A 16,985-nucleotide genomic window follows, 5' to 3' on the forward strand; every position below is an offset into this window, starting at 1 on the left:
CAAAATTTACTTCCATTTACTTTTAATGTAAATACAGTGTCAAGTTGTTTTCCAGTTGTAACTTATTGTTGTCTTCAGCCATTGTCTTTGAAGAGAGATCCAGTTACTAAGGGGGGGTGTGGATGTGTGTGTGTGTATGTGTAACAGTGACATCTGTCTTCACTGATTGTTTTTATTTAAAATTAAGTGATGCAACAAATGATGATCCTTGGTTAAGGAAGAGAAAGAAGCAAAAACTGGTTCGCAATCTGTTCTTTTTTTTTTTTTAAAATGAAGTATGAGTTGATTATAATTGTACATGTCAAACCGTGTAGGAGTTAAAACTATAAATAACTAAGCATTTTTCAGGCTCATGTAAAACATTAAATACTATATACTGGGTAGCTCTTCTCATACACAAACCCACTTTGCTTTCTATGTCCACTGAACAGCAGTAGCCACTTATTAACTGCTTAAATGCTTCACCTGTGGGAGCACTTGCTACCAAGCTTCTATGACTTCTGCTGAAGCCCCACCGCTCTGAGTGGACTCTGGGCTTCCCAAAGATATATCCTGCATAATAGATTAGCAGATGGCCTCTACAGCATTAGGTGATCAGTCCTAGAGGTACAGGTATAGAGATAAGATTCAGTCTAGAGAGAGCTCTTTAAGCCCATCACCCAGTGTATCCCCCCAAGTGAGGATAATGGGGCCTGACTCTCCATTGGGATGGTACGGGGCTGTACTTATGGTTTTGTTGCAGCTCTGAGGAAACTGGTATGTTTATAGGATTCGGTAGCTTCTGCTGCACTGCCTATACTCTGTAGGGACTGACAGAATGTGGACTTTCCGTTTTGTTCTCTGCTCAGCTTTTGTAAGCATTGAGTTTCCCAAGACTTTCCAAACTAAAATCCTTGATTTCAGGAGCCTCTTTGCTCTGAAGAGTTGGGGATCAGCTTTAAAACATGAAGTTAAAAGTTGGGGCAGAATCTCTCCAACCTCTTACCAAAAATATTCTAGCATTCCAAGAAGTAAATTCCACTATTATTTATTTATTTACTTGCATTTTCCATTGCTGGTGCTGCTCTGATCTGTTAGCCATTCCAGATGCATTGGGGAAGGAAGGCCTGACCTTTTGGCATAAAACTTTTAGACCCTGACGCTTTCTGGTATACAGACCACACCATAGCTATCTAGGAGATTTTCTAGAAAAGCAGTCTCACTTCATTTTTTTAAAATTTCCTGTGTAGATGTTGCTGTACAGCTTCCTGACAAAAAATCTATCATCATGTATTTGACCTCTTTGTTTGAGGTCCTTCCTCAGCAAGTCACCATGGAAGACATCCGCGAGGTGGAGACTCTTCCAAGGAGATACAAAAAGGAATGTGAAGGAGGAGCATTTAATATACAGCAAGTATGTTTCTGTCCATCCAGGTCTGGAAGGTTCTTGGCTATAATTTTCACCTGTTCAGGTATACTGGTAGCCCTCCTGACCCCTGCAAAATTCATTGGAGGATACTAAAATTGCACCCTGACAATCCTCCTCCTGGTTCTCTCTCTCTCATCTGCACTCTAGCATTGCCTTTCCTTCTCCTCCCGCTCCCTTTTCCTACACCGACAATTGTCTACTTGTCCTGGAAAGTTTAACGCTTTAAGCTTCCTGCTTCTGCCCATCGCTCTCATTCATCTTGGTGTGCTGGACAGGGTGGCTCCTGATCCTGAATTGAATTTGCGTGAGGAGAGGTTTTTATTTTTCTTTGGTACTCCTCCGCTCTACTTCAGTGTCACCTGCTGACTTAATTTAATAAACACTAATGAGGGTGATTTTATTTGTTAGTGGTGACCTCTAGATTCTGTATTCCCCTTGGAGAAAAAAAAGGAAAATAATCAGATCTGACAGTTGGCCCCTCTAGTCTACAAAGTAACCAACTATCCTATTTTAATATGTTAAGAGTTGGCATAACAGACACACTGTCACATCACTCAAGTACTCAAAGGATCTTAAACAATCAGTGTTTTGTGCCAATTATGGAAACAACATTTCTGCGTTCCTAAGAAATGTTACTTTCCTCTTTGCTATGTAGAGTGCAACACCTGAAGAGGAACATGAAGGTTCTAGAGCAGAAACCCCTAGCACTGTGACTGAGGTGGATATGGACTTGGACAGCTACCAAGAAGCTCTGGAAGAGGTCCTCACATGGTTGCTTTCAGCTGAAGATACATATCAGCAAGATAACATATCTGGTGATGTTGAAGAAGTCAAGGAGCAGTTTGCTACCCATGAAGTAAGTTTGTGTTGGCAGGTCTTTTTCCAGCCCATTCTTAAAATTGTTAGTTCTTGATACTATAAAAACACCCTTCTGTTTCATTTGTGTTGCTTTTGCTAAATTTATACTGAACATTTGTAGGATATTTTAAGGCTTGTGTCATTTGCATCATGCTTTGTTTTGCGCATTAGATTTTGAGTTTTAACCTTTTGGGTTTTTTTTTTTTTTTTTTTTAAATAATAGAAATAATTGATTATTAGAATGTTACTTTTAGTGCACAATTTGTCCTCATTCCTCAACTTCTACATTATTTGAAGGGAATATTATAGACTTTGTCATGATTTATGGGCCAGATCCAATGGTGCTATGCTGATGTACACCAGTGGAGGAGCTGGTCCTGCTGTTTCCCGATTTATTAGTGTGAGGTTTCTGGTTGTAAGTATAATGTTGCTAAAAGCTGTAGGTGCTGGAGATGGAAAAATTCTGTTAGATACTTTAGTCTGTGTTTCTGTCAATGTAAAATATATGATCACATGTCATCAGAAAATAGAGCTACCTTCACAATAGTTGCCTTCTCCATGTGTAGGAGCTGTATGACCATATATAGAGAAGAGAAGAGAAGACCCCCTCCCATGTGCACATTTTTTGGACTTTTTGTTAAATAAATAAATAAATAAATAAATAAAAACTCTTATTTCCATAGTTGAAAACGTATCTGCTTTCTTTGCAGTTCATTCTGTTTTTGGTTTTCAATGTTTCCAATTAATATGTTTGTTATTTTTAAACTTATTTTTAAAGGTTGTCTCCTAACCTGCAACTTCTTCTCTTGGGAAAGATCTATTTTTATTCCTTTGCCACCTCTTTTGCTTTACCGAAACACATACTGGCAGTTCTTTTGAAATTTTCTGATGTAGAGACCAGTGGGTTAAGGTCTGCTGTGCTTGTGCTTTTGATGATGCCAGCTTATTCTGCAGCGTTGTGGTTTGAACATTATCAATTTACTAAGACTGTTATAAACTCCTGATGGCAGCTCACAAATTAAGATGATGTCATTTGTTGTACCTTTTCCAGGCTTTTATGATGGAGCTTACTGCACACCAGAGTAGTGTGGGTAGTGTACTGCAGGCTGGGAACCAATTGATAGCACAGGGCAATCTATCAGAGGAAGAGGAGAATGAGATCCAGGAACAAATGAAACTGCTAAACTCTCGATGGGAAGCTCTAAGAGTGGACAGCATGGACAGGCAAGCTCGGTGAGTTGTGCCCTAAAACTTCTTGTATAGCTGGCAAACTAGTTAATGGAAGTCCGTGTGTATTTAGCCTGATTTTTGAGGCCTAATATCAGATTTTTCAGAATGGACTTGTCATTTTGTAGCATTAAATCCATCCTGTTTGTGGCTCAGTAACCTCTCCTTGCTTTGCTGAAGAAGGAGAAAAAAAAACCTGCGTTCTTGGCTACTTTAATGCAAATATTTATATGTATATAATGTAGAAGGTGCCAGACTGAAAATGCAGTGTAGTGCTTCTACGTGTAGCAAATAGTCTTAAAATTGTTGTAATAATTTAAGTTCTCAAACAAATAAAAGCCTTCAGTCATTGTAAAGGGTGGTATTTATTTATTATATACTAAGGACTATCTGAAGGATTTTTTCCTGCTACGTTTTATTACAGTCATTAAGGGGGAAACTGCATTTCATTGCTGCTCTTGACATTGTCGTTAAGAGTGAACATCTGATGCAAGAAACAATTAAGCTGTTAGAAATTCTGAGCGTATTTCTATGTACCCTGGTGGCATATTTCACTAACTTTTGAGGAGTAAACAGAAGCTTAACTATGTTTTCTTGAGTTTAGAATTAAATGCCGAACAATTTTATTTAGACATAAATGACTTAGATATGGCTATGTGGCTTTCCTCTTATTTATACCTAGATCTTATGCTTTTTACTTGCAAAAGCCTTTCTGGAATTACTCTGCCTTTGTTTTCTCCCATGTGCAGCCTGCATGATGTGTTGATGGAACTGCAGAAGAAGCAATTGCAGCAGTTGTCTGACTGGCTGACCGTCACAGAAGAGCGCATTCAAAAGATGGAATCTCAGGCCTTTGCTGAAGATTTAGAGTCACTTCAAAAACAGATAGAAGTACATAAAGTAAATGGCTTTTGCCTGTTCTGTAATACACATGATATAGGAAAAAATACTCGAAGCTCTAAACTTAGTGACGGCTACAATGGAGAAACACAATTGTGGCAGCCACTTCACGGTCCTCTTTTTTTTTTTTTTTTTTTTTTTAAGGAAAGATTCAGATCTGGTTGTACACTGAGGCCCATGCTTGATAGTTTTGATGTGGAAGGGGATGGTAATGGAAAGGAAGAGAACTGGACAGTTTTGAAAGCACTTTGATTACTAACTGAGTAAAGCACCTTTAGTGGAAGTTGCGTATCTTGCCTTGTTTGCTGCATAAAAAAATTCGTCATTAAGTTACCTGTGTAGGAGAGGGGCTGAAAAATAACAAATAATTTATCCATAATGAAGAGCAGAGTGTGCTCAAGTACACTGTACCTCTTGCCACTTACAAAACAAACAACCCCACCCCTCACCCCCCAAAAAAAAACACCACCATCCAACAAACCACTAAGCCAAGAAGAAATTGCTCTTTTATTTGCCCAGCACTCCACTAGTGCTATGGCTCTAAGCCAAGTTTCTAGAGCAGAGTCTTGCCTTCTGCCCCAGGTGCTTTTAGAGGGGAGAGGGCTTTTGAATGCTCATCACTCTTACGGCATTCTATGGTAAGCATTAAAAAGAACATTCATTCTGAGGTGGACGTAGCTTATTGACCTTCTTCCCGGTTCCCAGTAAGGTATGTATCTTAAGGGAAAAGGGCATTAGAGAGGCTATAAAAACTGCCACAAGAGTAGGCTTTGCCCTTGAAAGGCATTGGTAAAAATTTCCCCGCCCCTCACAGTTTTGTGAGTTGAGTGCAGTGTTTGTTTCCTTCCTCCATCTTGAGTAGTGGCTACATTTCAGTGTGGCTTGAAGTATATAGATTTTGAATAATAATGCATAGTTCTTATATAGTGTTTTTCATTAGTGGATCTCGGAGTGCTTTGCAGAAGTCAGTATCATCATCTGTCTGTGCCTCACTTACCCAATCTTCAAAATGAGGATAAAGTGACTAGCTCAAGGTCACCCAGCGGGCCACTGGCTGAGCTGGGAATAGAACCCAGATCTCCCAAATCCTACTCCGGTGTTGTATCTACTGGACCAAGGATCCTTTGGGATAAAAGATGCTATAGAAAATATAAAACTGTATTTCTGGGGCAGAGGTACTCTGGTGATACATGTTGTTGTGTAATACCTAGATATTTACAATACCTACACTTCTATATTGCTAAATAACAGGAGTATCTCTCTTCTCCTACATGTTCTTTGTAGTTGTTGTGTAGTCTTTTGTCAGTAGTGTCTCTGAACATAGTGTCCAATATATATCATCAAAGCTGTACAGTTAGTTGTAATTATTGTTCCATCAAAACCTATTAAGACAAGTGTGCATAGTAAGTAATTTAATCTGCTGTTATACTTGCAATCTGATACTTTATTATGTATAGGAACACATTTTATAGAAACCCTTAGCTTTTTTACATGCATCATTAGAGGTTCAGAATGTCATTAGCTGTTGAGAGCCAAACATTTGAATTTTCAGACATCCCTTTTTATTTGTGAGAGCACAAAGAACATTTTTTTTGTAAAGGAAAACAGAAGGCTGGTAAAAACTAAATATATAATTTTTTCTTATTGCCTGGTATCTTCCATCGTCTGAAATAATGTATTTTAGCTTCATTACACTTTCTAGTTGCATTTTCTAGTACTTAGTTACGTTATAGATATGGCTCTCCTTAATAAAACATTTGCTTAATTGTTGAGTCTTCAGCACTTTTCCACAGCAACAGTTTTAACGGCTATGGCCAAAAAGGTGTCTCTTTACCCCATCTAGTTCCTGTAACCATTGATTTGTTCTTCCAGGGGCTGCAGAATGATCTGGAGATAGAGCAGGTTAAGGTAAACTCATTGACCCACATGGTGGTGATTGTTGATGAAAACAGTGGTGAGAGTGCCACAGCTGTACTGGAAGAACAACTGCAGGTAAATGTTTTGTACTGTTTGTTGTACTACATTACATTACTTACAAACTATGTAGGATGGCTTGGTTTTCGTCCATTTGTTATCTGATAGTTAATTGTGAAGCTGCTGTAAATATAGTACCTCTTAATTGTAAACTAGCTTAATTCATAATTTTTCTCCAACTTCAGTCACTAGTGTATTTTGACACCTATGATTTGTTAGCATATGCTTTATTCCTCTGAAATAAAATATTAGAATTGAAGCATAGAAAGGTGTTTGCAGAAGACCTGGCTTACAGGCCCCAAAATAAGAAGTTAATTTGTCATTGCCCGAATACAGAAAATACCCCACACATGGAATGGAATTTTAAAATTGGACACATTTTTTGCGCTGTAAACAAATTATTAAATCATTGTTATCTCTGAGAGATTGCTCTTCGTTTCTTATAACAACATAAAGAATTAATAAAATTGCTCAGGGTAAAATTTTCAAAAGTCCAAAACCCATTTTTAAGAGTGCTTAAGTCACTTTGGAGGACAAATCCAGCTTACAGAAGATAATTGATAGTCTGGTAGATTTGTACTCTTAAGAGACTAGACACTTTTGAAAATTTTACCCTTAATGCAATTTCATTTGTGGAACTATGCGAAAGTAATGGGTGGATAGAAAGTTGGCCAGATTGTCGGGCTCAACGGGTAGTGATCAATGGCTCCATGTCTAGTTGGCAGCCGGTATCAAGTGGAGTGCCCTAAGGGTCGGTCCTCTGCCTGGTTTTGTTCAATATCTGCATAAATGATATGGAGGATGGTGTGGATTGCACCCTCAGCAAGTTAGCAGATAACTCTAAACTGGGAGGAGAGGTAGATACGCTGGAGGGTAGGGATAGGATACAGAGGGCCCTAGACAAATTAGAGGATTGGGCCAAAAGAAATCTGATGAGGTTCAACAAGGACAAGTGCAGAGTCCTGCACTTAGGACAGAAGAATCCCATGCACCGCTACAGACTAGGGACCGAATGGCTCGGCAGCAGTTCTGGAGAAAAGGACCTAGGTGTTAGGGTGGACGAGAAGCTGGATATGAGTCTACAGTGTGCCCTTGTTGCCAAGAAGGCCAATGGCATTTTGGGATGTATAAGTAGGGGCATTGCCAGCAGATCGAGGGACGTGATCGTTCCCCTCTATTCGACATTGGTGAGGCCTCCTCTGGAGTACCGTGTCCAGTTTTGGTCCCCAGACTCCAAGAAGGATGTGGAAAAATTGGAAAGAGTCCAGCGGAGGGCAACAAAAATGATTAGGGGACTGGAACACATGACTTATGAGGAGAGGCTGAGGGAACTGGGATTGTTTAGTCTGCGGAAGAGGAGAATGAGGGGGGAGTTGATAGCAGCTTTCAACTACCTGAAAGGGGGTTCCAAAGAGGATGGCTCTAGAATGTTCTCAGTGGTAGCTGATGACAGAACGAGGAGTAATGGTCTGAAGTTGCAGTGGGGGATGTTTAGGTTGGATATTAAGAAAAATTTTTTCACTAGGAGGGTGGTGAAACACTGGAATGCGTTACCTGGGGAGGTGGTGGAATCTCCTTCCTTAGATACTTTTAAGGTCAGGCTTGACAAAGCCCTGGCTGGGATGATTTAATTGGGGATTGGTCCTGCTTTGAGCAGGTGGTTGGACTAGATGACCACCTGAGGTGCCTTCCAACCCTGATATTCTATGATTCTATGATTCACAGTAGGTTTTTTTTTTTACCTTCTCTTTTGTATAAGTAATTTTGGTTGATATGTACATGTGAAATTTGGTTGTAAAGTATATTGCTGTTTGAAGAGTTGACCTTTTTATGTACTGCCTAAATAACTTCTTGTAGTTTTTAAAGTATTTTCCCCAAAATGTCCTACATTAAAAACACTACTACTTGGCTTAAAACAAGAGATGGTAAAATGTGGGATTTTCAGAGTTAGGCCACCTGTTGAGGACTCTTAAAAGTTCCCTCCTTTGACTTTATGTACAACAATAATTGCAATTCTAGGCTTGGATAATTTTCATTTTAGAAAGAGGTTATAGAGATTTAGAGAAAATCATGTGTTTGAATATCTAGCTTTTTATGCATTTCAAAGTGTGACTGAATGTTCATTAACATTTCTTGCTGTTGTAGAGACTTGGCGAGCGTTGGACAGCAGTTTGTCATTGGACTGAGGAACGTTGGATGAAGCTGCAAGACATTCAGATTCTGTGGCAGGAGTTTGTGGAAGAGCAGGTAGGAAGTTGTGCAATTATCCCAAAATTCTGATTCTAACTCATTACAGTTGTAACTACCGAAAACATTTGTCAAACTGTAAAATTTTCATCTGTAAAATTATTTGCCACAAGATGCAAAATAATCTCTTCTCCTTGGGACCTGCCAACCTGTACATAAAAGTAATGTAGGAATAACTGTAGTGGCTCAGACCAATCTCGTCCAGTACCTTGTCTCTACCATGCTCCTGAGGAAACTTTAAAACCCTGATAATGAACAATAATGTGATGTGGTAGGATACAATAGCTACCTGTTAGTAGCTGAATCATGAAGTAATTAAATCCCTTTGCTCTGTTGAGATCAAAAATCCATGTAGTAGGAACTGCCTGAGGTTTCAGAACTAAATAAAGGAAACTGGGAACTAATCCATTGAAGATTGGAGCGAAGAGCTGTGCCTTATGAAAGAGAAGCCATTAAGTATCTCAGGTTTTCAATGAATCAGGGTGGAGAGGGTTTGCCAGTGAGAGATGAGTGGAGCTTCATCTCCAATGGAAAGGATTGGACTGGGGCCTGGTGAAGGGGACCAGGTTGCTCTTCTTCCTCCACTTGATACAAAGGAGGATTTGGGATATGGGGCAACCTGGAAGGAGCTTGTTTTTTTTTTTTTTTCTTTTCTTGTTTTGTTTTTCTGATGAAGGACTAACTGCTCTCAGGGAGAAAACAGCCCTGTGGAGTTGGATTTTGTTGTCATTCTGGTTTGGGTTCCTGAACACAGTGACCCTTTTATTCAAGCCCCCGAGGAAGAAGTTTCTTAAGTCTAGGCATGAGAGTTTGCACATTTTTATCCTGTCCAATGTAGTGGTATTCATAATTGTAAAAATATATAATCCTTTAAAAAATTAAAATGATTGTTTTGCCGTAATATATTGTGCCAGTGTGTTCCACAGGTGAAGCGTTGTAGAAAATAAAATTATCAGTTGCACATTTTTGCATTCCAGCTTCATTTTTCTTGCATTATTAAAATAAATAATCCTTACTCCTCATTCATAATAATATCAGTGTGCATTTCCAGTGACTTTAATATAGAAGTAATTGCATCACAATGCAGTTCTGAGCATCTTATCTTGCAGGATCAATATTTGTGGAGTGTTGAGGATAATTTGTCAACTTAGGACCCCATGGACATTGGACTCTCCTGTCTTGTTAGCTAACCATGTATATATGGGCAGCACATGAAACCGCCTTCGGGGAGGCTAGCCCCACCCCTTCTGCCACTCTTCCCCTCCATTGTGGCTGGAGGAGCCGAGCTGAGCCATGGCCCACCTGCCCCAGATGCCGGCCTGAGTACCAGTTTGCCCGAGCCTGCCGCTGGCCGGCCAAGCTCCAGGCCACCGGCCTGAGCTGAGCCCCCACCAGCTTTAGGGGAGTGAGGGAGCAGTCTCAGGGTATAGCCTCAGGGTGGAGCATGGGTGGGGCCGTGGCCTGGGTTTGGGGTGGCTTACCCTCCCCTTGCCTATTATACCTGCCACCCATGAGTGCATGTTTGTCTGTGTAATGGTGAGATAGTTAAAGGATTTGTATCTGATTTATATTCAAACTGTAAAACAGTATTTAAATAACAGATTGTTTTATTTCGGTTAAGACCGGTCAAGAATGGAGTAAAATGGAAACTGTTGGTCATTGACCCTGAGAGCGAAGTAAGAGTGAATCACTAACTCATTGGCAGCCTGGTAATTCTAGAATCTTTCCCAAATGTGCTCTATGTGCTGCCAGCGTTCACACAAACACATTGTTTTGCAGCCAGCTAATCAATCCTGTGACTAATATTTTTATAGTTATGGATATAAAATAAAACAGGCACTTTAATAGAATGAGGTACGTGCCCTATCTCAATATTTGCTGATTTATTTACATAATTTTGAGATACAAAGAGATGGCAATATGAGTTTAAGCCTACTTGATGTGACACTACACTTAGGTTTATTTGCACAGCATGTTAAAAATAACAATTTAAGTCTTAGCGTAAACAGCCACACTGGGTGCTTTCTTCAGCTATGATAGTCAGAGCCCTTGTTTGAGAGCTAGTGCTTATTCTGTAGTCCTGTTTAATAGCAATAGTTGGGCAGTACTTTGGCAGCTTGGTATTCTTAAATAGAGGCATGAAATGCTATAAAGAATAAAGATATGCTTATTCACGTCTATGAAAAATAAAATCTGTTTGGGTCCTATGGCTGGTGGGTGTAGAACAATGGTATCTATCCCGTTGTAGCTAGCAGCGTTCCAGCCTGGCTTCTGTGACTGAGAGCAGATCTATATAATGCCATTAAGTCAACCTAAGTTAGTTTGATGTGCAGCTGCAGTGGTTTATGTCCGCACTACGCCCCCTCTGTTGGTGGTGCGTGTCCTCCCCAGGAGTGCTTCCACCGACTTAATTGTGTGGGGCATTGTGGGGCACTCACAGCTGGAGCCCTGCTGCTGAGCTGTCACCCTGGGATGGGGACGGCTCCAGCTGTGAGCCCTGTACAGGGCTGACAGCCAGCAGGTGATGTAAGTAACACAGTGCCTACTCAGACGCTGCATTTCTCTAACTACATCAACCATAACGCAATGCGTCTCATGGAGGTGAAGTTAAGCTAAGATAGGGGGCAATTTACGTCAGTGGGAACTACACTTTAGTGTAGATGCTTACAGACCTCGGTTGACATAAATTGTCTTATGTTGACCTAACCTCTGTAGTGTATACCAGGCCTGAGATTTTTTTCATCTGAGAACCATGTTACAGTAACGTTTTCTATAGACTACCGTTAATTCTGATTGTAGCTAGCATGACTCTGCTGTTTTTAGAAACTGGTCTCTCAAATGTCATACATATATTCTTGTATAAGCAGAGAAATGTAGAGCAAAATTTTATGGCAGTTTTTGTGTGGGGTAGGCTTATATCTGAGTCAAGGAGATGAACAGAGGAGCCACTAATCCCACTCCAGGTCAGGGTACAGGCCCTCAACTACTCCCATGTCAAAGTAGCTTATGTGAATGTGCTTCTGGTCCTTGCAGAGCTGCAAGTGCAGTTCTTATCAGATGTGCATTCAGGAGGATTGCTTGCTAACCGGGAAATGGGAACAGCTTAATCAGTGGAAATGAGTGCAACTTACATGTGAGTCTCCATGTGCAAGTATTTTACATAATGTACATGAACTGTATGACTCTGAAAGTGAAAAATCCTTGAAGGTTTTTTACTGTATATTTAAAATATAGTGAGTGTGATGATGTGGAAATGTCAGTGTTTTACCAAAATGTCCTTTCATCTGAAGAAATAATTAAGTGGTTTAAAGCAACAATTGTTTCAGTTTGAGGTACTGGCTTGGGATCAGTCCTCTGTAACTACCAAGCTTAATATGTTCCAGGAAAACTAAGTTAACTAGAAATACTGAAGTTAGAACTAATTTCAAGTTCCAGGAAAATATTTGTCATTGGGAAAAATATTTTAGATCAGTCAGCTGCTGTCGCTTCCACCATTGCACCAGGCAGCTGGACGAATGAGCAGAGATGCATCAGTCTTTTGGTGACTGTGTTTAAAGAATCTTTGGACACCTAACTGCCGAGGCAGCATAATTCTTACCACTCAGGAAACACATTAGTCAGTCATTGCCATTCCTTTCTTAGCACTGTAATGATTATATTGTTTCAGTTTCTGGAGGCGAGTTATCGTTGTCAGCTAAGTTAGCAGAGATTAATCATTCACGTTGAACAGCTTCTTAACTCAGTTACATAAAGTGTGTTGGCTGGAACATCAGCTTAATTTTTCCAGTGAATATGTGGTGGTGTGGCTTCGTACTTTCATACTTTATGGCATTTTCATCACCCGTATATTTTCCTGTCTATACATTTATGTACTCAGGTTATATGGGAAGGGAAAACTAAAGTAGTCTTAGGTCCAGGAGTTGCTAATCAGTCCTGGGCCAATGCCAAAACTGCACAGCTAGATGGAGGATCCTGGTGACCGTTTTATAGTCTAATGTCTAGTGAACTACTAGGGCTGCTTTAAAACAAACAAAAAAACCCCCTGTGTCCCTGTGGTTCTTAAACTGTGGTCCATGGAATGTTGGATGGGACATGGGCAGCTCCTTATTGCTTCCAGCTGTTAAATTATATTAAAAGAAGCTAATATAAATTCCTAACATTTTTTCACATAAGGCATTGTTGTTACCACAACGATGGTATTTGACCACTGATGAGGAAGGACAGTGGTCTTCACAATTCCAGATGAGATGGGAGGAGGAGGAGCCATGAGACAGTTTCTCCTTAAAGATGTGCTCCATGCTATGAAAAAGTTAGAGCACCTCTCATCTGTGATATTCGACAGTAGTGTATCCTTAGTGTCAGTCTGTCTTTAGCAGTTTGTGAGGCATTGCCTGCTAAAACTGTGTTTCAGTTGAAGTTGAGAAAGATTCAAGGCTGGTAATTAGAATCATATGATTTGAAAGTTGGTTGCGACAAGCTGCCAAGGCTAGAAGCACTGACAGGTCCTGAGAGCAAGATTTTTGGAGCACTGGGCCTGCTAGTGATGAGAAGGAAAATGGATTATTCTAAATATTTCACTGCATTTAACTCTGGTATAATAATTTGTAAATTCAGGCTGAATTTCTGGCAGATAGCTAATTTAGTATTCTTTTATCCCTACATGTGTGCTACTCCTATTAATGCCAATAGAAATTTGTTGCGTGTAAGGATTGCAGAACAGTGGTGGTGTGATCTAACAAGAAGATCTGAAAGGAGGAATTTGCCATGAGTTGTTTGACACTGTAGTATGTTTCAGAAGTGCTGTATTCTTTTTCCTCTTCAGTGCTTGTTGAAAGCTTGGTTAACTGAAAAAGAGGAGGCTTTAAATAAAGTCCAAACAAGGAACTTCAGAGATCAAACAGAGCTGAGTGTGAATGTTCGAAAACTGGCTGTGAGTATTGGTATCCTGGTCTTCCTTGTCAATTTAGAAAACATGAATAAGTAACATGTTTTTGGCTTGACTTTATTGGATGTCAGTAGGAGCTGTGAACATTCAGCACCTTTGAAAATCAGACCACACTTTCCCTCCTTATGTGTGTCAAAGTCCTTCATGGAGTTCTTTCTTTGTAAAATGACATCTGTTTTGAGTATTTAACTTATTGTGGCAAACTCTGGTTCTCTGTGCCGCATTATGACCAGTTGCCTCTGTGGTCAGCAGTTCCCATTGTTTCACTGAAGACTTCAATAAAAGACACTTTCCATAGTTCCTAGTGCTAGCTAAGACCTATACTAAATTTTGGAGTATGTGTACTCTTGAATACTCTGCAATATAATAGCTGATTCTGGGGCAGATTTTTTATGAAATTCTTTCTCTTGTTGCATGATAAAGAATTGTTTTTAAAACATAGTTCATGTAGATCATGGGATAAGTTTGTCTATGAAATTAAGAGAAAAATTGAGTAAAATCTGGGAAGGGGTGGGGAAATATTTGGGACCTTTAAGTGATATATATATATATTTTTAAATGTCAGATTTTGAAGGAAGATATGGGAATGAAGCGTCACATGCTAGATCAGCTAAGTGAGGTTGGTCAGGATGTGGCACAGCTCCTTGGGAATAACAGGGCTTCAAAGAAAATTGACAGTGATTTGGAGGAACTAACTCAGAGGTGGGACAGCTTAGTTCAGAAGCTTGAGGACTTCTCTAATCAGGTAAGCAAACAATATTAAATTGTCTTTCAATCTTCGAGATGTGTCCATATACTCAAAAAAATAAAAATCTTTGTCACCATGGACAGAATTGCTCAGCAAAGCCTTTGGCACCAGTTTTGGTAAAGGAAGGTTCATTCAGTTACTTATGTCTAAATTAATCCCTGATGTAATTCTGTGAACTTCCCTTGGTCTGTCACAGCCCAAATTTGTTAACCTTTTTGACACAGCTGTGTGGGGCTCAATTTCTTCCATTCAGGTTGGGGCTGGGAGAGGGCTTATTAATATGTTTATCTTTTACTGGTGGGCAAAATAGTTTATTTTATATTGTTTGGAATTTTATTGATTATGTGAATTTTTGTTGTAAGGGTGCTGAGATTGGCTGAATTGGTGATACTTTAGAAGTCAGAATAAATAAGTACCTGGAGTCATACCAAGGTTGAATTTAGACCAGTGTGATTTTTTTTCTTAACATTTTCTCAGATTTACTGTGATATACTGAAATTATAGAAGTAAACGTTTATTTTGGCATGCAAGAATAAGAGCAAAGCTTGCATGTTTACAACATATATCTTGCTATTTAGGGCTCCAGTTAGTATTTCTTAGTTGGACAAAACTCCCGTTGAGTAAGGAGTGATGAGTAAGTAGGCCAGTGCGACTCAAAGTGGTGGTCAGTGGACCGGTGCCGGTCCACGAGCCATCGGCTGCCGGTCTGCGCGCACATTGGAAAAAAAAAAATGCCGGTTCCTTACATCAGATAGCTTGAGAAGTACTGAGCTAGGCCACATTTCTGAAAAAGACTTAATCACGTGCTTGACTTTAACTGTCTAGAGCACTCCCATGAGTCCAGTCCAAAGCCCTGTAAAGTCAATAGACTCCCAATGGGTCTATGGATTGCATGTCAATTTTTGCATAGTTGGAGTCTAGTTGTGATGAACTGGCAGCATAAACATTAAAGTTCTGTGTTATACTTAAAAACAACAACTCCTCTTCCTCCTTCCCCTCTCCTCCCCCGTGTGTTAGTTTTTACCAGTGAATGCAAATCTGTCCTTTGCTTTGTTGATTATATTTACTCAATCTGCTACAAACTTTCAGTCAATTTGAGCATTTTGATGCTTAGTTTCCGCATCTGGAAAAATTAGGATAATATTACTTAACTCTTTTGTTGAAGTGCTTTGAGATCTACAGATGAGAAGGTCTAAAAGAGATTGATTTTACTATTTAATTTAATTTAACTATTAAATGGGTTTGAATGACATGTAAATATAATTGAATTGGGGGGTGGGGGGAGGAAAACCACACAGAATTTGTCCCGTAAAATATAAACTCTATTTGCTAAATCGTTTTTTGTGTAGGTAACACAGGCTGTGGGAAATGTCGGAGTGTCCCACGTTTCACAGAAGACAGTTACTGAAATGATTTCTGTAAAGGAGCAGGTAATGATAAAAGAATCCAGACAGGAACTACCACCACCTCCACCACCGAAGAAAAGGCAGATACCCGTGGATATTGCAGCAAAAAAAAGGTAAGAATGCATTATTGGTATTTGTTACTCACTAGACAATATTTTAAACTTATTTTCCTTAGTCTTTATATATGAAATTGTCTTTATGCAAGTAAGAAATATCTATAACCTCTAGTGCTGGGTGAAATTTTTCAGCCAAAACTTTTTTAAACAAGAAATGCAAATTTGGGTTGACCAAAACGTTTTGCGAGCTTGTAGATTTGTTTGTCCGGGGGAAGAAAAACCTTAAAAGAAAAGCTAAAACAAAATGTGTTTTGAATTTTTGATGCAGAATGACTTCTTTAAAAAATTTCAAGTACATTTCAAAACTAAGTTTTAAAAAATGAGTTTTCAAAAATCATCTGTGTTTTTTTTTCCGACTTTTTGGTTTGCCAAACATTTTGTTTCAGGTTGACACAATTGTTTTTTTGATTCCGCTCCCCCCCCCCCCCCCTCCAAACTGTGATTCAAAAGAAAAATCTGTTATTTTCACATAAGTGCGGGCCCCAATTATACTTGGTCGGTCCCCATCTCTGACAGTGACGTATGCTCTGCATTGCACCTCCACTTGTGCAAAGGTTTAAGGATGTTACACACAACCTTCTGGAAATTGGTGTGTAACGAATAATCATGAATTTTTCCACCACTCAAAAAGTGAATGTATCTCCATTTTGTTTGTTTATTTATTTAGAAGACATTTTCGCATAGACCTGAGTTCTGTTTGTAGCTCTGTCTCTGCTTCACTGTGTGTTTTTTGTGGAAGTCAATTCACCATCTGGTTTTCAGAGATACAGAATACCTGCAGATCCCATTAACTTCAAATGGAGTTATGGGTGCTCAAGACCACTGAAAAATGTGGTGTTCAGCCTCTCTGTGCCTCAGTTTCCCCATTGAAAAAGGGAGATAATTTCCCTTGTAAAGCACTTTTAGATCTTTAGATTAAAAGCACCATGCAAGTGCCGAGTAATATTTATTTTATTTAGGAATATATAATTTATTAATCTATTATTTACTTGTAATTGCATTAAAATACATTGTCGCAACTATCTGGACAGAAAAACTGGTGGTCTGCCCCCAGCCTTCTTATATATTTAATAGCAGAGACCAGAAGGTATTAAGGTCTCATTGCGAGGAACTCATTTGGGTGTGTGGTGTGTTTTAGCAAAATGTACTTTAGTGT

At 39.4% G+C, this 16,985-nt stretch overlaps 1 protein-coding gene across 2 annotated transcripts in view; it reads left to right on the forward strand.

The window, feature by feature from the left end:
- The window catches only part of UTRN (utrophin), a 577,632-nt gene that overhangs the window by 138,815 nt on the left and 421,832 nt on the right, over positions 1 to 16,985 (forward strand). For both annotated transcript variants that reach the window (XM_048844328.2, XM_048844327.2), the window contains 9 exons: positions 1,230 to 1,393; positions 2,064 to 2,264; positions 3,318 to 3,499; positions 4,243 to 4,393; positions 6,266 to 6,385; positions 8,513 to 8,614; positions 13,437 to 13,544; positions 14,125 to 14,304; positions 15,657 to 15,826. In XM_048844328.2, the coding sequence (XP_048700285.2) occupies positions 1,230 to 1,393; positions 2,064 to 2,264; positions 3,318 to 3,499; positions 4,243 to 4,393; positions 6,266 to 6,385; positions 8,513 to 8,614; positions 13,437 to 13,544; positions 14,125 to 14,304; positions 15,657 to 15,826 (1,378 nt within the window). The remainder of the gene's footprint in view (positions 1 to 1,229; positions 1,394 to 2,063; positions 2,265 to 3,317; positions 3,500 to 4,242; positions 4,394 to 6,265; positions 6,386 to 8,512; positions 8,615 to 13,436; positions 13,545 to 14,124; positions 14,305 to 15,656; positions 15,827 to 16,985) is intronic.

This window comes from Caretta caretta, chromosome 3, assembly GCF_965140235.1.
Source record: "Caretta caretta isolate rCarCar2 chromosome 3, rCarCar1.hap1, whole genome shotgun sequence".
Classification (NCBI taxonomy): domain Eukaryota; kingdom Metazoa; phylum Chordata; order Testudines; family Cheloniidae; genus Caretta; species Caretta caretta.